The following is a 24,374-nucleotide window of genomic DNA, read 5'->3' on the forward strand; positions in this document are numbered from 1 at the left end:
GAGTGAAAATGCTGATATTGCCTTCAGAACTGTGGTGAAAGGGAAGTAAAAAGAAGCAGAAAACATGAACAATCAAATAAGTTACAATCCCTCACTGCTCAAATGCCTAAAACCCCACTAGGTGTGTTAGCTGACCAGCATGTGTGTGTGTTGTGAACGTACCTCATTAGAGTGTGTGCGGTTCTGGTGCTTGGCCCGGTCCGAGGCGTTGGAGAAGGCCTTGTTGCAGCCTTCATGCTCACACACGTACGGCTTCTCCCCGGTGTGGGACCTGAGGTGGGTCTTGAGGTTCTCCAGGCGGGAGTAAGCTTTTGCGCAGCCCTCAAACTGCAGAGACACAAGAGAAGACAGACGGACGGACAGTAAGACTGACTGACTGAGTGCTCTGTTGTTTTGTCGGCAGCTGGGTAGAGAGAGGGGAAAAAAAGCTGTGTGTGTTTCAGTTTTCGAATGTAATCTACTCTTGGACTCGTGCCCACCTACTGTGGCGTGCCACACAAAAGCAGAGCAGTGCTACACTTTGGTAAAAAGGGCCATTATGCGAAATATCTAAACTAAGTGTGAGGTGTGGTGGAGCTCTTTGTCTGGCCTGCTTTGTTGAGACAAAGAGAAGTCTGTGTTTAGCTTTTTGTATTCACTTGTACTGTACAAGCTATAATTTGGTATTCCTTCTGAGCAGTCATTGTGAACGTAATTGGCTTTGAAATTAAAAGAGAATCAAATTAGACGAGCTCAGGAGTTGGATACAGAAGTCAGAGGATTCAGCCTTAAAGGAGAGTGTTGTGAGAAGATGCGTGTGGGGATTTGTGCAGAGAATATACGGCGTGGTCTTAATAAGGACCCACGGCCCCCTGCTTGTCTGCAGATTTTAATTACACACCCACGCCGTCAATCAGCTTTCTTAACTCTCCCTCTCTCACAAGTCATCTGTTTTAATGCATTCACAAGAGCCTGTGAGCGGGCTTTGAAGCGCGGCAAACAGGCCCGCGATTTGATCTTCACACAGCAAATGAAGGCTTCAGTGAAACCCCCAAGATTTATCAACATGGAAAATATCACTGGCGCTCAGCACAAAGAAAATCACATGGAGTATTTTTTCTGCAGTATTTGTGGGAGTGCTGCTAACGTGGCCGAGTAAGATCCGACTTCTTCTTCGAGTGGTTGTTAATACCAGAGTTTCACAGGATACCAGACTCGTCATCTATCAAAAATACTAGTTGATAGTGCGCATTGTTGACAAATCGTTCATCTGAGATTACAGTTGTTAATGTCTGTTGAATAAACAGAATTGAAGGTATTTATAGAAGGAAAGACTCTCGCTGTCCCTTCGAGAAAAGGTTGATCCTGCAGTCAAACATTATCTTCATCTCAGACACGCTTGCTGAAAGTTTAGTCCAATCAGTGCATAGCTCTCTTTATAAACGAGCCAATCAAGGGCTCTGCTATTTCACATTACTGCATCGTGGGAAACGTGGGATTAACCTCTCAGTGAAAAAGCCAGTTGGCGTTGATTTTGACCAATCTGTCCCTCCAACAACAGTTCACTGCAGTGTTTCACAGGTATACAATCTTCTTACTGTGCACTTGTGCGGCTTCTCCCCCGTGTGACGCCTCATGTGGACCACCAGCATGTACTGAGCCTTGAAGGGCTTCTGCTCCCGCGAACACTCCTCCCAGCGGCACACGAACTCCTTCTTCTCACCGTGGATGTGGTCGTTGTTGATGTGCTGCGGGGACAATTCAATCCGGGTCAATCGTCACAACGTATCACAACATACGTCGTCTGGGGACACAGAAGTGGTGACTAGACACCAAGTGAATGTGTGTGAGCACCTGTTTGTGTGTTGTGTGTGTGTGTGTTACTAAAAACGAGTCAGCAAATTCTTGTCTTTTTCCCACCAGAAGATTCTCCCTCTTTCATGTGTCCACACACACATTGTGAGTGACGGTGCCATCCATTATGGCTGACAGTTATTATGCATCTGTCAACAGGAGACAAAAACTATAAAAGCACCGTGGCTGTTGTTTCAGGCTTGTGTGTGTTTGAGTGTGTGTGTGAGTGTGTGTGTTGGTTTTCTCAAGGAACAGGAACTTCTTCAGATCGCAGTAAAAGTGTTCAGGAAGAGTATTTATCTTTGTTTCCTCTGACTTTGGATGGATCAGGAAGTCAGTGGGGGGAGAAGAGTTTCCTGTGTGATGCTTGGATAGATTTTCTATCAGCTAGTCTGCTAGTTACATTAAACCATTGTTTTTTTTTTTACTTTCCCAATTAACTGAACAGTGATTTGGTCAGAAAATGTTGAAAAGTGTCCAAAGATGACGTCCTCAACTGTCTTGTTTTATCCACAACTCAAAGATATTTAGTTTGCTGTGATAGAGGAGGAAAGAAACCAGAAAGTATTCACATCCAAAGAAATCAGCTAAGAAAACTAGTGAGTTGAAAACGTTGCTAAGCTCTCGCCAGTCCTCAGAGCTCCCAGTCAGAGCAGCCGGAGTGACAACAAGAAAACATTTTATCTATAAAACATGATCTACTTTCACCAGCATAGTTGTTAGTGTGTGATGTTGCACCATAAACTCAGGAGATCGTACTCGCACACACAAGTTGGATGGTGCAAGAACAGCTGGCACCATTTTTCCTAATACAAGTCATCATCAAAATGTTTAATATGTTATTTTAAATGGTAGAACAGTAAATAATGTGGCTTTAAGAGGATGGAATCTTCATCTTAAAAATGACACAAGCTAATTAATCAATTATCAAAATGGGCAATTTAATATCTGTAAAGTAATCAATTGATTGTTGCAGCTACATCTAAATGTGACATCTCAGAGGTTTCTCTAAAAAGAGGGTTCTCTGAAAACGTATACATCTTAGTATAATTCCAGTATTTTTATAAGTTCCTGTTGAAAATAAAACAAATGTCCGTCAGCGTCAAACACACTTGCTGTTTCCGAACAGACACACTTGAAAACTCTCATCCCGTGCACCACATGCAAATAGCCACACACCCAGAGGAACCACTTCATTTCCTGAGGACATCCCGGCCCACAATGCTGCACTTATGTGGCCACTTCTCCACCAGCGAAAAAGCTCAGCGGTCGGCGATTCTGCTGAGATCTATTTTGGGTTGAAGGTGGAGGAGCGGACACAAGTGGAGGCCTCTATTTTCAGCTTACACGCTGCTGCAAATCCATAATTTTCAGGGGGGCTCTTGAAACTGGATTATTTTGGTTAAGCAGAAGCCAGGAAAGCCACAGGTGTGTTTTTTCTGCTGATATTAAGAGAAGCTTGTGTGAAACCCTGGACGTGCTCAGGGAGACGCTGTCAGGAAAAAAAAAAAAAACGGCAACTACTGGTTGTTTTTTTGTGAAGTTGACAGAAAGCAGAGACCTTTTAAAAAGAACCCTCAGCCCTGCGAGGATTCGAGAATGTGTTGGCCTCACTTTGTCCATCCACACCCGAGATCAAACCACCGAGCCCCTGCTAGCCTGCTCGCTAATCCTGCCAAGCTCTCACAGAGTCTTGTGGCTCGGGAGCTGGAGGTCGGGCAGAAGTTCATAAAGGTAACTCTCGTCCCGACACGTAGCGGCCCATAGAAACCACCGCCACCTCCTATTGGTCTCTGAGGATGTGGACGTGACACACGCCCCTCCCACCACCGCTCTGAGATGACTGACGGAAAGCAAGAAGAGAACTTGGACTAGAAAGGGGGGTGAGCACGAGGTTCTATAACTCCAGAGCTTCTGGCATGACGATGGATTTATGGTCGGCCCTCTGGGTTTCAGGGGTTGGGGGTGTTGCCAGGAGTGAGAGGTGAGGGGTCAGGGGTCATGGGACCGAGGGGACGGGGGGCACAGCTGCAAGGCCTGGGCTGGAGTTCTGGCGAGAGCCGGCAGGCTCATTAACGAAGCGCGTGTCAGCCCCGACAGGAAGGGATCAGTTACTGGACAGCTTTCTGACGCGACTCAATCAGTGAGGATTTAACGAGTAGCAGAAGAGTTGTGTGAACTTTTCACTTTCTGCACAACAGCATGCGGCTCTCTGCGGCTCTGACGGCATCGTTTGGAATTTAATTTCACAACAGAGAAAAGGAAAACTAATAATGACGGTGACGGTGTCCAGAACAGAAAGATGAAACTTCACATGGGGCAGTTTGTGTTTTCTCAGCAAAACTTCCAGTGTTAAGGGACCGATCACTGTAACTAAGACGATGACGATGTGCACATTAATGTTTTTACAAGAATTTAGATTTGTATTAAAAGATAAATACAACACGGCTTGTCTACTGTGTGTGAAGCACACCATGAGACAGGCAGATGTGTGTCGACTTTCTGTCAGAGAAAAGAGAAAGTGAGAAACCGCAGCTGGTTTGAAAGTATTGCTACTGCAGGAAATGAGTATTGAAACTCTTTCAAATATTAGGAATGAGTATTTCAGTATTGGTTAGCATCAGCACTGGTGTGTGTGTACTGTCTGCCTGGCTCTGACTGCTCCTGGTGTACGTTGCACAGATTAATGTTCAGTAACGGGTCCATCACTCACATGGACGAGCTGGTCCTGGGTGTCGTACTCCTTGGTGCAGCCCTCCCAGTGGCAGTTCGTCTCATAAATGGCCTCCGGCTCCTGTTTGCACTCGTCTTTATCCAGATCCTCACTCAGGTCCAAGATCCCTCCACCGTGGTCCTGGAGAAAAAGGAAGACAGCAATTTATCAGAAGATGTGTTAAAACCACTAAAGAGTACAAACGACTGGAGTTAAAAACATCTTTTACCTGAATCTGTGGTCAATATGTTAAAGAAGCATTCAGTGCTGTTTTGCATCTCTCTTATCTTATCGGCTTCTTCATCCTAATGAGTTGTTGCCTGATCTAACTGCGCGACAACACGTCTTGTCATTGATTAAAGCCACTATTTATTCACTACCAATAATCAATTGGAGCTGAATTAGCAACTACAGATGAATGAATGAACTAAGATACCTTCTCAGCACAAATAGTTTTTTTTTTTTTGCTCTTGTGTATAAATAAAGGCTGGATGAATGAAAGATTAGGATTTTTTTGAAGGTCATTGCAGGTCCTGAAGTAATTTATTTAAGGAAAGGAACAAAGATTTTGAAATTGGGAGAGATCATTAATATGCATCTCAAAATCCATCTCAAGTGATTACTTTTGTTCGGGGTTTATTTTTTACTCAAAGAAAGAAAGAACATAAAGTATAACATCTGCCGAATTAACAAGAAGGCTCAAATAATTCAGAATTCATCAGAGATGGTGTTTCATACGGCTCATAAAGCTTCTCCTGACTCCACAGATCACAAAATTGTACATATTTTAAAGGGAGTCCGGGATGAGATTTACCTGAGAGGACGGTGAGATGGGCAGCGGACCCTCTGCCTCCGTCTTCACCTTTGACCTCTTGGTGTTCAGCGGGTTGACTGTGCTGCTCACTGCCGGGTCTCCACTGGCGTTCTGTGGGTCGGGTACGAACAGACACGAGATTAAAGAAAGATGAGGGGATTTTGCTGTGGCAGAGATCATTTTCTGCATGAGCTCATGCGTTACCCCTCGCTGAATCATTCCAGAAATCTTAACGCTGAGCACGAGATTCCACGGTTGCCACACGGAGCGGCGGAGGGGACTCAGATAACTGAGTCAGAGAGATGGCGCGCAGTTGTTTTTGGGTGGATAGTAGTTGTGTGGAGTCCTGGTTGCGCCAGGCACCGCGGCCCGTACGTCAGACCAGGACCCGCCGCCGAGACTAAACAGTTTAGACTGCCTTATGATCGCCGAAGCCGCAAAAAGAAATTTGAAAGAAGAGGAGTTATTACCCACGGTGCGGAGGGGGAGGGCGGCGGGGTCGGGGGTTTGTGGGGGCTGCGAGCTTTGATCTGCCGACAGACTCTGAAGACGACAGTGAGACGCAGACACATAAGGCCCCCGCTCGAGCGCTAATGGAGGGCGAAAAAGAAAGGAAAGATATAAAATCTAAAGCAGCTGATAAATTATTGTGTATGTGTGTGTGTGTGTGTGTAAATTGAGGCTCATTGGAGGGGGTCCAGGATTGGAGGGGGGTCTTTTAATCCCACCCAGACGCTACGGTGCAGCTCAGCATTTCTGGGGGCCTCGATGATTCATTCAGTTGGCAGAAAACCAGGAAGGAAATATGGTTCTGATCACTGCAGAAATAAAGCTGAATGTGTGTGAGTGTGTGAGCGAGTGAGTGTGTAGTGTGAATCGGGGTGTGTCTTGTTTAAAAGATGCAAATACACTCTGGATACTCGGATACTTTTGGTGTGTGTGTGTCAGTAAGAAAACGTGCTGAAACGGAGCCGGAGGCGGCTGATAGCAGCGTGAGGAGTGATTCACCGAGTGGGAAGTTTACATTACACGTGGCTGCGGTGTATACAGTGGGCTGATAAAGAGGCTGAGGAGACGGTAGGACGGAAGACAGATGGAACTGAGAAGGAGCCTCCTGCATATTTCCCACCTGAGAAAATGTGCAAAAAAACACTTCATTCCTGACGACTTGTAAACTGAGGAAACATTTACTCATTCGTCCTGAACTCTGAAGAAACTGCTGCAACAATTAGTGGAGTTTTTTATCTGAAGCTGTCAGCGATACACTGTTTTCCCCACTGTAATAATAACCGCTGAGTACAGACGTATCCAAAAGATATCAGTTCTTTGACGACGTCCCATTTGACGTCTTTTGAGCATTCGCTATTGATGTCCAAGTGTCCACACAATGTCGTTACAGTCAGTTACAGACGTGAATGAAAGTTTTTATGACGCCCAAATTTTACTTCATGCAGCAAAAGCTACAACTAAAGTTAAAAAGGTTTCTATTGTAAAGACTTTTAATTTTGACCCCTGTCAGGACGTCACTTCGACAGTGACTGAAAGACGTGATTCTGGCTCTCCACTGGACGTCTTTTTAACATCGTCAAAGACATCTTTTGGTTATGTACAGCACCCCCAGGTAAACTGATTGAATCAAACTAACTAATTAAATTACCTTTTCTAGTTCTAGAAGGATGAAGTTACTACCTGCCCGTCTTCTTTTGCAAGTTCCGTTGCAGAAGTTTGCGTTTTCTCTACACCAATATGGTCCATAACTACGTGACGTTGCATATTTTCCTTGAAAAACGTAACATTTTCTTGAAGAACACCTATAACAAGCCGCCAGATACCTGCACCTTAAAGCCTTTTCACACCAGGCACAGATCTTCATCCGATCAACTGCACAGAGATGTATAAAAAACGATTTTATGGGTTCTTATCAACATAACCAAAACCACCGAATCACTGCCCACATCAGATCTTTTAAAACATCTGTAAAATCATTGGTCAGTTACTATCATCGACTGTTTCCTTGGAATAAAGACGCCGTCTTTCTGTACGAAAGCGTGAATAAGATCAGTGCGCCTGTACTTACAAAAATAAAGACTTCTACATCTATATATTCTTTGATTGCGAACAGAGACAGATATCGGTGACATGGACTTAATATCAGATTGGAGGGAAAGGGTAATTGAAAATTACCTGGTTTACAGTACACAGAAGATTCTCTCCTCATGTTGTCATGTCAACACTGGCAAAATTTCCCTTTAACGTATAACATCCCATTTATCTGCCTCAGTATCAAGTTTTGCATACTTTTATAATGCTATGATTGAGGTTTACGCAGCCTGCAGCTGTTCATACTGTTCTGAAATCTGATCCGCGACATGAAAGTGAAAATTAATCTGCTGTAAAGAGAGCTTCAGTATTCAAATATGATATTGTGTGTAACATTCACATCCTACCTGGTTGGCCTCAGAGTTGGAGCTGTTGTGGGAGGTGGTCATGGCTGAAACGGTGAGGGAGTGTTGGCGGGCAGCGAAGGAGGACGGCGTCGGTTGAATGAGGGGCGGCGTGTGGCCGAAGGCGTTGAGACCTCGCTGCTGGGACAACAGCTGCTGGTACGCCACGGGGTTGATGTGAGGGGGGAAGCTGAACGAGGGGCTGAGAAGGACAGAAGTCACTTAATTTTGTATTTGAACCAACGTTTTCTGTTCTTGTGCTATCATGTGTGTTTTATAATCGGCAGGTGTGTTTGCATGTGCTTTGTACCTGATCCCTCCCACTGAAAGGTGTCCGTACGAGCTGCTGGCGGCCGAGCTGGAGCGCGAGTTGTTGATGTAGGCCACCAGAGAGTTGGGCGAGGTGCGGATCATCGTCTGCAGGTCGATGCTGGCGTCTGACAGCGGGGAGATGGACAGCGCCCTCTTCCTGCTCAGTCGGGGAGTCAGCCGAGGGCTGGAGAACCGCGACACTGGACACAAAGAGACACAGTAGAGACGACGTCAGACATCTCGGCATCATGGTTAGGAACTGATGTCAATAATTGGCTAGCTTGAAAAGTTGTTTTTGGAGATAACCTGAAAATCCCAAGTAGCGGAATCAAAGTAATGTCGAAAGGTTCAACTGTGCAGGAACTAGCACAGCGCTGGCTGCAGGCATGCTAACGTTAGCACAGCTGTGGCTGCTACAGGTCGCCTGGCTTTCACACCTGCTACACTCTTTAGATTTCAATTATATTTTATGTTTGAACAGTTGTTTCCTCAGGGTAGACGTGTTAATACTCACTCATATGCTGACAAACGGGGCAGTTGTGAGCACAGACCCTAACTATTTCACTATTTAAATGTCTCCACAATTTAGGAAACAGTCTGTGGGTACTTGGCTTTATTTAAAAAATCCTTAGGTTGGTAAGTTGGTAAGTTGGTAAGTTGGTAAAGATGCGCTCACAGGCACCAGAAACCTGCACTGGTAGATTTAATGTAAATCAGTACAGGATAGGACCACCGTAATCTGGTACGTTGCCCAACTCTACTCGGCACTCTGCTACTTCAATGGCAGTAACTCCCGCTTTGTGAACAAATTCCTCGCAATTCCATTAAATCTCTTCCTGGCCTCAATAGAAACCAGCGGTTAGCCTGGACCACGTTAGAAGCAGCAGTCAGCCCTGAGCGCACTCGTGGAGGTCACAGCCATGCTAAGCTATGCTCTATCTCCTGCATCACACACACACACACACACACACACACACACACACACACACACACACACACACACACACACACACACCCCCTATTTAACATTCGCATCCTCTTATGCATAATGAATCGCCCCCCAATCATTCTCAGTAATTACCGTGATAGCGATCTCTTTCAGACCGCTGTACTTGAGCTAAGTTAAATGGAGGCAATTTAAACAAATTGATCTCAGAATACCATTAAAAACTAAAAAAAAAGAACAAGTCACAGAGGTAGAGTTCACGGCCTCCCACTAGACCTGGTTGTGGCATTATTTTCTCAATCTCATAGAAGAAAACACAGGGAAATGATGGAGGGTACTACTTTCCCATGAACTTGAAGGGAAGGTGATTTATTTTTCCACATGTACTGATGGTCTGTCGTTCATGTGAGTTTATTTCTTTTAAAATTTCAAAGGTATGTCGCCGCAGCTCCCACGCAGACGGAGACGGACGCTCGGTGTCCAACAGGTGCTGCCTGGCGGTGTGACGGGACAGAGAGCAGCGCCGGCCTGTGCGTCTTTGTTGCACACGTGTAATTAGGTCTTACAGCGGACATTACCGGAGGCGTGAGAGGCAGGAAACTCGTAATAGGCCCATCACGACTCACCTAAGCACACATTCGCTGCACGTCACCGCCACCGCTGTCAATATGAAACCAATCCCCGACTCTCGCGACGCCTCGAGCCAAATGAATCCAGGCACCGCCGTAATCACCGCGCCAGACCTACAGCCATAAACCAGGACCTTACTTCCAAAACTATTATGTTTTGGAGGTGGCAAGTCGTAAAGCAGAGGCATATGCACTTAGTTAAAAGGCCCCCGGGAACTTCAGACGACAGTAGTTTGGGGGCCTGGTGGAGATGATAGAGACGTGAATGAAAGAGTTGGCAAAAACAACAAACGTTCCTCGGGAATGTGCAACTTTAGGGCTAATAAATAAATGTGTCATCTTTTGGTTAACTACACAGAAGAGTGAGGATGGAGTGAAGGAGGGGAGGAGAAGGGAGGTGAAGGCAAACCGTCGTCCACAAACATGAGCGTCATGGACAAGGAGGTCACTCGGATAAGTTAGTCATTGCTCCACACACTCATTTTAAGTATTTAAATCACATGTTAATCTCCATCTAATTCAAGTTTTATGTCTATACTGCAAAAACTCAAAATCTTAGCATTAGTATAATTTTTATTCAAAAGAAGCTCAAAGTACTATAAACATACAAACAAGTTATAAACCATAAATAAGATATGTTTATTTGGAGAGTAGCATTTTCACCGGGATTAATTTGACCATTTTGGAGGCAAATTTTATTTGTTACAAGCAAGAAACAACTTATATTCGCTGATGTTTCAAACTTATTTTTGAAGTGGCATATTGTCCAGTGTGGATGTTTGATTTATTGCAGGAGACTGATTGAAGATCTAAACTCATTTCAAAATGTGTCAATCATAAACACTAGAGACACACATGATGTTTTTGCAGAAATTTCCCTTAAAGGTCACATTGACATCTTTATGTAGATGAAAATACTAAATCTAGTAGAAAGCTGCAGAACAGGAGATGGAATACCACATTAATAAGATGAATGTCATCAATAACACCTTTTTCTTTTACTGTAATGTAACAGAAAAGTTCTGCATCGCAGATGAGACACTTTACGCTGAATTCAACCTTTAAAAGTAGACGGAAAAATCGCATGTAATTAAAATACTTGAAGTTACAGTTGAAGTCAAATTGTTTTCTTTGAGCGCTGCAGCCGGGTTTGTTATTTCTGCAGCGAGGCGAGTCTGCAGCGCTGCCAACAGATTTAATGGGAGATAAGTGTATTAATATTCCCCCTTTTTTTTTATAAAGCAGGAAACAGGCCTCGCAACCTGGTGGCCTGGTAGCCTGGCGCCTGCCTCACCCTCCTCGGCACCGTGCCCGGACACACCGCCCTCCGCCCTCCGCCGTCAAACAGCCTCCTCCATCTTTACATCAAACTCAGCTTGGAGGAATTCAGCGCGCCTGCAGCATTAAAGATGAAACGTCTGCATTGCTAAGCTAGTTCTGTTTAGCTCGGTGATTGTCATCGATCTAACACACACACACACACACACACACACACACACACACACACTCTCACCACTTGGTAAAGGAGTGTTTTATAGGTGCTGGTTATAATTGAAAGGGCGAGCAGGTTCCGGCAGGGAGTGAGAAAACAGATGTTGCACAGGCCGAGGCGGCGCGGCAGTATGTGGTAACGCGGCGTGTGTGTGTGTGTGTGTGTGTGTGTCTATGTGTGTGTGTGCGACTGCATCGTGGGCTGGTTGTAATTGTGGGATCTGGATTTATATAGAGAGTCATAATTACAGGCGCTCCAGTGCACATCGATACAGTCGAGAGAAGGAAAAAAAAAAAGAGTATTAAAAAGGATGGGGAGGGAGGAATGTGTGTGTGATTATTTTAGGCATTTGCCGGTGCTGTTTTAACTGAAATGGCTTTGTGGAAAATGAAAACACTTTAATTGGAGGGTTGTGCTAATCCCCACAAGCAGCGAGCTTCTCAGTGTCGTCCCGACCCGAAACACATGGAAGAGGGGGGGGGGGGAAGAAATGGTATGTGGCCTTTTTCTCCTGTAGTTATCTTGACCTTAAAAAGAAAGCGGCCTCGTGTGAACATCTTTACTGTTTTTGGTGTGAATCAGGCTTTTATGTTTTTCAAACTCGCTTCCAAGAATTTTAAAATCATCATCTGAAGGGAAAACACGCAGTCAGCACGGAGCGGTCGGCCTCGGTGGATAATCTTTGGCTTGTCAACCCCCGACCTTGACTCGGGTGAAGCAGGCCTCCGCAGAGTCCGCCTCCGTGATGATCTGGAGCTTCTCTAGCGCTGCACAGGGCCAGCAGGGCCCCGGGGCCTCCACATCTCCACCCAGCCAGCCAGCCGGAGTGGGTGAATGTTTATTTTCCCTGCTAAATCTCACTAATACTAACACTGTGAATTTTATTAGCGAGGGGGGCTCGTGCTCAATCCTCTATGAGCCCCCAGTGTCCAGCCCAAAGCCGCCGTTGTGTTTGCCAGTGTGTGTTTATGCACACACTTCCACCCATGTGCTCACGAACCAACATATAGTTAAGTGTTTGTGTATGCAGTCTGAGGGGAACGTTCTCCCCCTCCTCACCCCCTCACCTCGGTCCTCGCCACCACATCAGTACACAGATCTATCTCGCTCGCTCCCTCCGCTGCATCAACACTGAAATCTTTTTCTCCCCGATGGCAGACATTTACTTTGGCCGCCGCTTTTGTCGTGGGAGCTTCGGTGTTTTCCCCGCACGCCGCTCTGATATTTCTCTCCGCCCACCCAGCCCCTTACATACCTGCTCACTCATATACAAACAGTCCTCTGAATGCCTCCCAATGTGAAGTACCATAATGTGACTTTATTTATCCTCAGTGTACCGGCGTTAATGCCAAGTCCAGCTTAACGCCTTTTCATTAACGTTCAAATTAACGTTTCTTTGTCTTTGTTGCTTATGTCGGAGACTAATGACAACTGGGAGGAGGTGGAGGTGTTTAAGTATTGATTACAAACTTTTCTTGTGTAGTTGACATTTAAAAGAGGCGCGCACTTAGTAATGACTATTACTGTGCAGTAGTTGTTGGTTGCTAGCTACTTTTCATCACAGATTTTCTCGCAGTTATTACAATTTTGCTTTGCATCCACCGCTTATTTCTTGAAGAACAGAGACTGAATGACAAATACGCGGTTTCCATTTTCCCCAGAGTAGAAACGACCAAAAACGTCACATTATTCATTCTGTTAATCTACAATTGAAACATGATCGCAGACGGAATAATTACGAGTCAGAGATTTTGTGCCTACGTTGCACAATCAATATTTACTTCATAATGGTGCATTGAAGGAAAAATAAACTCTTCTATTGCCTGTTTTAGTTAATTGTAATTGGTGGTACGAATGGTTGAGTTATGCTTCACTTGGCTGAACCACACTGCAAGAGTTTATGACAAATTGTACACAGAAACCAACAAAAACATGTAGCGTTGTCTGATTCATCACTTATATAACTCAACACGAGCCTCGTGCAGGAGTCGAACCAACTGGAATGACCCTAAACCGCTGCACGGTCTTTAAAAAGCAACAAGACAATTGATTTAATGACTTGTTGAAGCTGATATTTGTTTAACAGGGTGTCTTTGGAGCAAAATGTAGTTGTGTTGTTTCAGCCCGGCCGGTTCCTCTCAGTCTCCCCGTCACTCCTGTCAGATAAGGACGGTGATTAATGTGTGAAACCCACCAGAGACACAGACGCCGACTTACAGAAGCAGCTGAGCGTTTCAGCGAGGCCTTCCCAGCCTGTTTACCTAACAGTCCTGTCCATCATGCTGTCACTGGCTGATTGTGGGGGGAAAACCCAGAAGAAGACCCAGTGGATCTTTTACAGAAAAACGAGGGCAGTCAAAGATCACAAAGTCACTTCTAAACGCTGTCTTACTTGTATTTGGGAGAGAATTTCCTGCTTTTAAGTGACTTGCCTTTCAGTAATTCCTAAAATTCACAAAGTGGAAGGCTAAGACCTGCAAAACCTGTCAAAAAACCTTCACTGACGCTCGTGTCCACAACTTTTCCACCAGCACACGTCCTCACAGCAGCCTTGGAATTCACTTATCCAGAGGGGAATAACCGGGGAAGGAGGGGGGAGGCGGGTGAGGAGCCATACTATGGGTTCACTGAGGGCTCCCAGTTTTTTGCGGTGGGTCCGCTGAATATTAGTGCATAAATTGATTTTTAATATGGATTTTATCTGCGCCGCTTTCCAAAACTAACGGCAAGGGATGAAGCACATATTTGCCACCTCCGCCGCCGCGCCTCCTCCTCCTCCCCCCCCCCACGCTCTGGCAGTAAAAGAAGCCTTTGATTCGGGCCGATGGCTGCCCGCGATGACCATTAGCTGGCCGCCTCGGTCAATATGGGCCCTGTGTCTGGAGGCCGCAGTGGAAGAGCCTCCAGACTGGCAGAGTGGCCCAGACCTGACCACATCACTCCCAGCATCGCAGAACACTAAATAAAAGCCGCCGGGATGGTGGCAGCAAGTGTGGACGCTGCGTTGGGGAGCGGGGGAGTCGGGGGGGGGGGAGTCGTGGCTATTTGAGCAAACAGCCCTCGCCAAACAAGTGTGGGCACGGCTGCACAGCGGCGGTCACTGAGGTGGTTGGAGGAGGGGGAGGTTTCTGCGAGGCCTCCTAACCTTCCTCACCCTTCCCCTCCAGCACCGCCGTGTTTAGCTAAGTGATTGAGGTAATTTAAAAGATTGATTGCCAAGCGATCCCGTATCTGATGCAGTTTTTTCTTCTCCCCCCCTCGCTGTTGTGTTTTCCTCTACCTGTGCGTGAGGACGCCTGCATTAGTGTCATGCAGTGACTGCGACACCGCGGCGGTGAAAGCAGCGGGGCAGGGTTTCTTTTTTTTTTATATTCAGGGTGGGTGGTTGGACGGGATGAAAGAAAAGAGCGAGGGAGCTAGAGCGCAGCCAAGGGGAGTGTTTGATTATCAGGCATCGAAAAGGCCGACTTTCACGGACAGTTTTCCACTCTGGGCGCTTTCTATTCCCCATTCATAAGGGCTGAAGGTTTCTTGGATGCGTTTCTCTGCTGAAATCAAACGTCTGTTCTGGTGCCTGACCGTCATCTTGATAGAGGGCCGAGGCTCTAACTGGCATGAGAGAACAGGCCGGTCTCTGTGAGTTTGTGTGCAAACACGTGTACCAGTTTGTGAGCATTTGCCTGCCTATTTACCCGGCTGTTAAATTTTTTTTTTTGTGTGCGCTGCTGTGTGTATTTGTGCATGTGTGTTGGTGTAAAGCTGCCTCATCCCCGCCTTTAAGTGGACACCGTGTGCAGCCCACAAGGTTAATCCCTGCCTGGACCAGAGAGAGAAGCCCGTTCTCGCTCACACTGGTCAGTTTGACACTGAAGTTTCTCATCCAGCGCCATTTCTTGAACGAACGCAGTACAAAGATCTGAGAAAAAGAGGGGATCGTCGCAAAAACAGGGTGTATATTGGCCAATACTTTACGTATCTAGCGGGGCAGAATATTATTTCAACCTTGAGTGTGATCTTTTCCTAAACCTAACCCGGTCCGCCCCACTACGGAAGCCCTAAGCGATCATGGGTTGAACATATCATTTAATTGTTTTCTTGAGATAACGAGTTATTTGTCATAATCACGAGATAACGAGAACGTTTTCTTGGGATCTAAAACACAAAATCAAGCTTCGTTACCCCGAGAAATCGAGATGAATGAATCTGGCATCACAAGAAAAAACAAAAGGTTGTTCCCTCTTAATCCTTGTTGATGAACTGATGTAATCTAAGAACGTTTGATTAAGAAATAATGATTACAAATGGGCGAAAATTCATAAAAAGTTAATGCGGTGATGTCACAGACGAGTGTGCATGTCATGGTCATTTTCTCATGATTACTTAATTATCTCGTTATCTCTGGAAACCCACATTTATCTTCTTGTGACGACATGAACACAGTTTGTTTTCTTGAGATCTCTCGAGAACGTTGTCTCGTTATCTCGGGACAACATTTGTTATTCTGTGATGATGAAACAAATAACTTGTTATCACAGAAAGAGAGAAAGGAAGAAACAATATGTTTGACTCATGACTGTTTAGGGCTTCAACCAAACTGTTACGTAACAGTCCAGAAGTTATTACATGTCCTAATATGTCAACTGTTTGTCAGCAGGCTTTATTTTGAAAGTCTGAAGTCTTTCCTGCAGAGCTCTCTGGAGGGGCAGTCTCACAGTTTGAAGCTTAAGGCCACTGACCAAGCTGCTGTATTCGACCCTTTGGGAGTGAGAACATGTCGAACATGTAACATGGCCAATTCTCTCCACGCTGCCCTTTTATGGTCACCCTGGATCTATTTTGTGGGACGTTACTCTTAATAACAGCACCTACACACCTGAAACGCCGTCAGAATGAGAGACTCCGAGGTTACACGTGTTTTTATGAGCTCCTGGCCTTGGGGCTTTTAGCGTTAATGCACCCTCAACACTCAACTAGCCGTGGCCCCCATGCTACGTCTAAGCTGCAGGAGCTTTGATGTGGGGAACTCTTCCATGAAAGAGAAAGAATAAGAGGACGGTATCAACACGCCCGGTGCCGAGAACAAAGAGCAAGATGGCTGTAAAGTTTGGCTGCCAGGGATGAAAGACATGCGTGTGTTTCAGCGTTAATGAATGATCGCCCGGACAGATCGTGTTCAAGAAAACATCTTAAATTGTATTTTTGTACGTCGAAAGACAAACACAGGAATGAGTCTCATCCTCACCGTCAACGGGGCTGATGTAATCTGGTAGATGGGCCGCAGCCGCCGCCGCCGCCGCAGCCGCCGCCGCCGCGCTGCTCTGCATCAGCAGGTCACCGTAGGGGCTCCGCTGGCTGGCGCTGGCCATCAGGTGGTAGTACTCGGTGGGGTTGGCTCCTGGAGGTGGAGGAGGGAGGCTGAACAGGGCGCGGTCCTTCAGGTGCTCGTGGGTCACTGCAGAAGAATGGGAGCAAGAGGAGGAGTTAATTCTGTGTAGGTCTGAAGATTGAGACCATAAACTCACCAGAAACAAGAAGTAGGGTCATTTTCTCATAAGCTTACACACATCAGCCTCTTTTTGCAACCAGTGGAGTGCTCCCCTACTGGCCACTAGAAAGACTGCAGCTTAAAGCCACTTCTGCATTGGCTTTACTTTATTTTACACGATCAGCGGTCACGAACCACGAAGTGACGCTCGACACATTCTGATTTCATTTTTCCGGCCGTGAAACGTGTGATACATCCAGAGACAGAACGACAAAAAGAAGACCAGAAAAGGTTGTGAGAAGGACTCAACAAAGGAGAAGAGTGCCCTGCTTCACAGATTTGAAGATTTGTGCTTGCGTGCATGCCCCGGGGCGAGAGGCTTTTGATAAAAGATGTCTGATGTCTTTGAGGCTCGCTGGGTTATGGGAAAATATCTCTAGGGAGTAAAAGGAAGCAGAGGGAGCGATGGGAGGAGGAGGAGGAGGAGGAGGAGGGGGTACAGAGAGAAGGAACACCACATTCCTGCACTCCTCTGCTGTTCTCTGTGTGTGTGTGTGTGTGTGTGTGTGTGTGTGTGTGTGTGTGTGTGTGTGTGTGTGTGTGTTAAGTCTGACAGGCTGAAGTCCAACACAGTGTGCAGGTGCAAACACACACACACACATGCACTCATAATGCTGAGGAAGCCTTAAACGCCGCGTGTGCAAAGGGTAATATTGACGTAAAATGTGTTAACACCTGCACCCAGTAAAGCCACATTTAAAAGTGTCAGAAACCATAAGAGTGAGAGATGGATTGGACTGTGCCTGTGTCCCCCTTTCTCCTCCATTTCCTGCCCTTTCTCCTCCCTTTTCCTCCCCCGGTGTTGGGTGAGGGTGAGCGGTGGGGACAGGGGTGGATTAATATGCATGCTGGTGGAAAAATGGGGGTTGGGATCACTGGGCGGGGGCCAAGTGGGATATCGAAGGGGGGGGGGGGGGGGAGCAAAACCACGGCCTCCCCTTCACCTTCTGCACACACACACTAAACAAAAAATCTGGATCCATCAGAACCTATTAGGCCATGGCTGCAGTAACAGTCCACAGGCAGCGCGTTTTGGGCTCCAGCAGCAGCGACCCGGCCATATTCCTTTGGTTTCTCCACGGCTGCCAGATCACGTTACCTCCTCCGCAAGAGCTGCGTTTTGTGTCAGTGTGTTGGTGCATGTGTGACCTCGCTTATGAACACAGAGCGATGGGACACTACACTTCCACTGGTCCCGATAGAACCGCACACAAAAGGTTACGCCGGGGAGAAGCAGCAGCCATGTTTTTCCAGTTTTAATGGACTGCAGTGAAACGGTCCATGTTACGGACGCTTTCTACTCACTTTTGAGGTCACTATTCGTTAAACAGGGGTGGTTTCAGACACAGCTTCTCATGCTAGTGGCTCTGTGGGGTGCAGAGATGGTTTGAGCATTATGCTAACATCAGTGGCAATGCTAACATGCTGATTTTACCGTGTTAACCATCTTCTTAAACACAAAGTGTGCACGAGGCTGATGATGGGAATGTGATGTAAAAATGCTGACCTGATGATGATGGTGCAACATGTGAAGTTAAAGCACCTTGATATGGAAATCCTCAACTACAGTAAAAGTTCCTATTAATTGTATTTAAGTGTAGTATTTGAGTGCTGAAGGTGAAGCTGTGAACATCACTGAACCTGCCAGGCGGTGAAATCTGGTTGAAATAAATCAAAATTAACTCGGCGTCGCTCTCGCGGATCGTGGTAATTTATTTAGTATTCCTCGAGCGGTTGAGGTTTCACAAACAACCTTCAACACATGCCTGGCACTCAGGTATCCCTATCAGAGGTTTACATACGCTTCGCTGAGCGCTCTGCCTCCACAGACTTTATTTATGTTCTGCAGAGCTGCAGGCTGTCCTCCATTTGGTGCCATACTTCCCTGCCACTTTATCAGTGACAGCATCTCTTCTGCATTGCTTCTCTTGAAAGGTGGAGGTGGTCGAGTTGTGGCGGTGGCGGTGGTGGTGGTGGGGGCATTGCTTGCCAGCAGCGCGTGCTTGGTGATTTATCGTTGCCGGCTGAAGCGCTGTGGCTCCTTACTACTCCAACTTTGTTGCTTGAACAGGGGCAGGGTTTTGTTTGTGTCTGCCCCAAACATTCAATACACATGAGCGAGAAAGCTAAGAATACGTTTGATATATACGCCTGCAAATCACCAGCATGCACACACATGCAAAAACACTTCGATGTGCTTCAGTGCCGTACGTAGGGGAATGTATAAGGTGCGAGACTAATTATCACCGACGGTTAAATTAGCGACTGTGTAAACTGTCTGCAGCCGAGCAGACAGAGTCGGTTTATGGTGAACAGGACACATAAATTCTAAACCCGCTCAACTCTAATCTCACCTCCTTAATGTTAACTGGTCGGAGCAGCTGCAGCGACAGACTTTCCACATCACTTTCAGTTTATTCCTCGGATTGTGTACGCTGCATTCATACATCATCAGAGGACGGAGAGTTTCCACCCTGCAAAATGCACGACGGTGACGGTAACCTGACTTCACTGAGAGTGTTTATGGATGAACACATGTGCTGGGGCATTTGAAGTTACAAGTGAGTGAGAAGCGTCTCGTGTTTTATGACGGGGTTTGTCACAGGTAAGTCATGTTGATGCACTGTATTTGTCTACAGGTGTAACAGACAAAGGATGAATATACTCTTCTGTATGTGGATTATAAAGGATTGGAGATGAAGAGAGACCAGTTCTGACTTTATACTGATGTCAGGACATGAATACAACCTGGGTTAGAGCTTTTGGATTGATATAAGTGTGAGGAGAAAACACGATCAAGGAAAGTGTAGAGTCTGATACGTTTGTTACCGGCCAGTCAGAATTTGTGCAAGAAAATTATCTTCCAGAATGATTCCACTAGGATGGCTGCAAACCAGCGTTATGAAAAAAAAAGAGAAGGGAGAAATTTGACTTTTCATGTTGAGCAAACATAAAAACACGGAGGCAGTGAAGTCAAACAGTCTCAAGTTCTGTTTAAAAACTGCCACATAACTCCGTGTTACTCAAGTGGGAACATTTGCACGATCATCTGAACTTTAAATGAACTTTAAAATCGTCAAATAGGCTCCAGAAAAACCTTTTTAAAGTTAAAGTTGGCGGAGGGTTACGTGCAGCGTTTGAATCTTACCCTCAGCAGGACTCAGTCCTCGGGCCGCTGAGATCATGGAGAGCGTTGGGCTGCTGTGCACCGAGCGCAGATAGTGCTCCATGTGGGGGCTGACGTAGGGGTGCGGAGGGCTGAACGGTGATTCACCCGACCCGGGCGGCGCGTGGGGCGACAGACGGATGAGGGAAATATCTGAGATGACTGGACTGCCCGTCAGTCCTGGAGGTCTGCGGAGAGGAAGAAAAAATACATGTTTAGTTCAGTAAAAGAAAGATGGAAAATGAAGTGAAGGGAGGAGGATGAGCATCATAGACAAAAAACATAGATGGCGATGGAGCGAGTGGAGACGGCCTGTTAATTTGATTACTTGCATTGTGCTCGCTTATCATCATGAGTGATCTGCACTGGTATGTTCGCAGACAAGCCTTAACTTCTGTTATTCCACAAAAGTGTCTGCCGTCTCAATCCACTTACACCCTTTCCCCTCCCCTGTCCCACAGCTAATACATAATAATCCCCTTTTGTTCGCCTTCTTCTATTAAGCCCCGGAGCTACAGACATGTCGAGACCGAGGGCTTTTCCTCTGCGAGGCTACCAGGAGGAGTATTATTATTTTTGATTCTGTTTGGGTGGGCAAACCTACAGGGTCTGTCTCCCCACCAGGTATTATAAGGTGTGTGTGTGATAAGAGAGCGCAACCGGATGCTCCCGACTTTAAGTAGCTGCCTTCAGCCAACTTTGGCAAGAGAAGAAGTCGTCTCTCAGTCGTCTGAGGGCTCTCCGACAGCCTGCCGGTCACATCAGGCTTTACAGGAAAATTTGTCATCTCTGGCAGGTAACAGGCGGCTCTTCTTGCAGAAACACAGACGAGTGGGTGTTGTAATTCTCAAAATAACCCCAAAGGGGCTGAACTTGAGATAAAAACGTCTGCTGGCCGCTGGCGGTGGCGCAACCCTTTTGAAGGGGCACTAGTACTTATGTCGACCTCGTGCGCTTCGGCTCTGATAAGCAGCCCGTCGCTCCCCTCGGTGTGTGGTAGGAACACCTGGAGGAAACTCAGCCCTCAAAAGACACCGAAGCTCGAGGAACGATGACTAAGAGGAGAAAAGGGCTGAATGACAAGAGCTGAAACTGTGAGGTGAAGAGGGAGAAAACCATGCCCAGAAGATGACACTTTTATAAGACAGGAGAGGCTCAGACACGTCTGTAAGAGGAAGTGTTTGATATTGATGGAAATATTAAAGGGGAATTCTAGTATTTTCAAACCTGGGCTCTATTGTTTGACATGTTTTGGAGTGTGAATTAATAAATTTAGTAAAAGCTTCCGAATCGCTCCAGTGGATCACCTGCAACCGGCAAAGTTACAATTCTTCGATCTTTTCTGCACAAGAAACAGTTTTGCTTTTAAAGCCGTGACTTTAAAAATAAAGTCCTGTGTGCGGTTTCACTGATAAGCTTCCAACTCTGACTCACACTTCCTTGACTTTCATGAACTCTCACTAGATTGTACAGACTACTCCTCTGATGACACTTCATAGGAATAATTTCCGACACTTACAATAACAACTTCAGCCTGTCAGTGACAAAAACAGGCACTTTTAGCGGACATAACTTTGACGGTCGCCCCAAAAGATTACCTAAACTTTCAGGAAATATGAATCATTCACACCCCAACATGTAAATATAGGACATATACAGGTTTGAAAATACTAGTTTCCCCTTTAACTAACTGGATACATCTGATATTTCATTATTATGTAAAACGAACGATTGAGGATGAACGAGGAAATGAGACATCATCAGTCACCGTGTTGATGAAACTGGATAATGTGCTCATACAACAAGTATCAGATGGAAGCAGCTCAAACTAACCAGTCCATCTCTCTAAAGCCAGGAAGGGGAGAGGGTTGAGCTAAATGGGGATTAGCGGAACCTTTAAAAGGCAAACATGTCCTCCTTTTATCAGAAATGACCAGACGACTGACTCACTGTAACACCGTCGGTGGGGGCCGAGGAGGATCTTTCACAATGCGAGTGAGTAACGAGTGAGTAAAGTGTTCGGCCTCCTTTCAGAGAGGAATTCAAGTCTGAGGTCGCGTCACCGTCAGCTCAACATTTTTATTATAAATGCAGAGAGTTTATCTTTGCTGCACCAGAATCTGTCAAACATCACAAACGTCTCGTGTCGCTTCAATCTGGCTCATAATCCTGAGCAACAAAAAAATAAAATAATAAAAAATGACCACAGCGACACTCGTGCACGCCACTACAATGTAATAAAAATAACAGAATTGTTGTCTTTATGAGCGTCTGAGAGCAAAATGCTTTAAATCTGACACTTTAGCAGCTCCGCGGCGGCTGCGAACACGCGAGTGTTTATATGTGTGGTTTTGACTCTTGGCAGCATTTACTGCATGCTGGGTACACAGCATGTATGTGTATGTGTGAGAAAAGGGCGTGAGGAATAGATAATCTGAAAGGAAAAGGCCGCAGCTAACGATTATTTTTCCATTGTGGATTATTTTTAAGAGCTGTTTGGTCAGTAAAGTGTCAGAACATGTTGAAAAATGTCCCAAAATGACGCCTCAAAGTCTTGTTTTGTCCAGAACCAAAAGATATTCAGTTTATCGTCAAAGAGGAGGAAAGAAAACAGGAAGCACTCACATTTAAGAAGCTGGCTTTACAGAATTTGGACTTTTTATTCTTAAAAAAAAGGCTCAAAATGAGTAATCGCTTATCGAAATCCTTGGAGATTAATTTGATAGATGAGAACTAATCAATTAATATCTAAAATAACTAATAATTCTTTCCACTGACGATTAATTTGCAGATTGTTTTCAAATTTAAATTGCTGAGATGTTAATAAATTGTCCCAAAATTTTGCAAAATTGCTTCTCATGTCCGACAGACAGTCTGCAACCACATGACTCTTTATTTACTGTCATAAATGATCAAGAAAAGCAGCAAAAGTTTCGACATTCTTGGCTTCAAACGACTGAAATGATTTATTGAGTAACCAAATTGTGGGAGATTAATCCTCTTAATCGTCGCCGCTCTACGTCTGAAAGGAATCAAGTCAGCGTTGTCAAATCGTTTGACTCTGATGATAAAATGAGTGTGACCGGTCCAGGTTGTAGTTTCTGGCTCCGGCTATGAAAGGTGGGCCTGAGACCGAGCAAGAATCCTTGGCAGAACCAACCCCCCCCCCTCCAGAGTTTCCCTGCTCAGACTCTCATTCACCGTCTCTGTGCGGACGCCAACCTGCTCCGGGCCTGGCCCTGCCCAACTCGGGCCGAGCCAACCAACCCAGAGCGTCGGCCCTCGCTCCATTTCCAGTAAGCGCCTGCAGACTGCTGGCCTTGTCCGAGGGCCAACTTTCTGCCGTCAGGCCCACTCTTCCCCCTGCAAACAGCCATAAAGAGCCCTCTGTTCTGGGCGGGAGGGGAGAAGTGAGAAGAAACAGACGCTCCATACACAAAAACACGCTTCTCTCGGTCCGCCTCGAAGCGGCATACAGAGAGCTTTGGCAGTGCCTGGTCAGATTAGTGCTTCACTGAGGGATACCTGGGTAAGCTGGCACTCGTGTTGGCTCCCTCTCTTATCAGACTCAAAGCTCCTCGAAGTAATCACACCCCGGGATTCCCACTGTGTCGCTGAAGCCTCAAGATATCGCACAATCTAGACTGTAATGGTTCCTGTTTTCCGTCTATCCTGAACTGACGGTGATTTAATAATGGATCCGAATTGGTGCCAGATTTCATTTAAGTTTTGAGAAAATAATTTGCGGTTCTAACATTTTGTATCGTCATACATTACTCGTGCAAACGACGGCCTTGTGTTCTGATATTATCACAGTTCATTTGCCATTTATCTGATGGAGATAAAAACAGCGTGTACATTAGCAATTCATTCACAACTTCAGGCTTCATCAAGTCATCATTAAAGCTGCTAGCAGTGCTTTTTGTGCTAACACCAACAGTCCGAGTCTGCAGCAGAGCGGCACCAACTACAACTTCACTGCTGGACTTTATTTACATTTTGGGAGCGTCATATATGACATATAAAGGGGGGAATGCAACATTTAAGTACTTCAAAATGTGGTCATGTAGCCCCCAAAGCTTCACCCTACTCTGCTTTCCCAACAAGAATCAGGACACCCTACTCCAAGGCGTGAACGTGCATAAGAGGTGTGTAGAGTTCAGGTGTTTTTCATGCATCTTTAACGGGTATGGCTGGAATCATTATAATGTATATTTGTATAATTATTTTGTCATCAAGTCCCATTAAAAGACGCAGATATCTCTCAATACTTTTAGGGTTCTCTGCAGCGTTGCACTTTTGCAGAAATGTACTTAGCTAGCATTTATTCTGGCATTCATCCTTGGGTTGAAATTTACTCACCAGACAGAAGTAATTTGTGTTTTTTGGGACTATTTTCACCTGCAGATTTATACACATTTGGTGCTCTGGGGAGTATTTTTGGCAGCAGGACAGCGTTTGTAAGATCTAGTCAAAATAA

General features: G+C 45.8%; 1 protein-coding gene across 2 annotated transcripts in view; it reads right to left on the reverse strand.

Annotated features, from left to right (window-relative positions):
• Window positions 1-24,374, reverse strand: part of gli2a (GLI family zinc finger 2a) — an 84,565-nt gene that overhangs the window by 6,372 nt on the left and 53,819 nt on the right. For both annotated transcript variants that reach the window (XM_030429334.1, XM_030429335.1), the window contains 8 exons: window positions 19,877-20,082; window positions 16,426-16,635; window positions 8,115-8,316; window positions 7,808-8,006; window positions 5,361-5,471; window positions 4,547-4,687; window positions 1,578-1,727; window positions 163-327 (listed from right to left, as the gene is read on the reverse strand). In XM_030429334.1, coding sequence (XP_030285194.1) covers window positions 163-327; window positions 1,578-1,727; window positions 4,547-4,687; window positions 5,361-5,471; window positions 7,808-8,006; window positions 8,115-8,316; window positions 16,426-16,635; window positions 19,877-20,082 — 1,384 coding nt within the window. The remainder of the gene's footprint in view (window positions 1-162; window positions 328-1,577; window positions 1,728-4,546; window positions 4,688-5,360; window positions 5,472-7,807; window positions 8,007-8,114; window positions 8,317-16,425; window positions 16,636-19,876; window positions 20,083-24,374) is intronic.

The sequence above is a fragment of the Sparus aurata genome, chromosome 9 (assembly GCF_900880675.1).
Source record: "Sparus aurata chromosome 9, fSpaAur1.1, whole genome shotgun sequence".
Taxonomy (NCBI): Eukaryota; Metazoa; Chordata; class Actinopteri; order Spariformes; family Sparidae; genus Sparus; species Sparus aurata.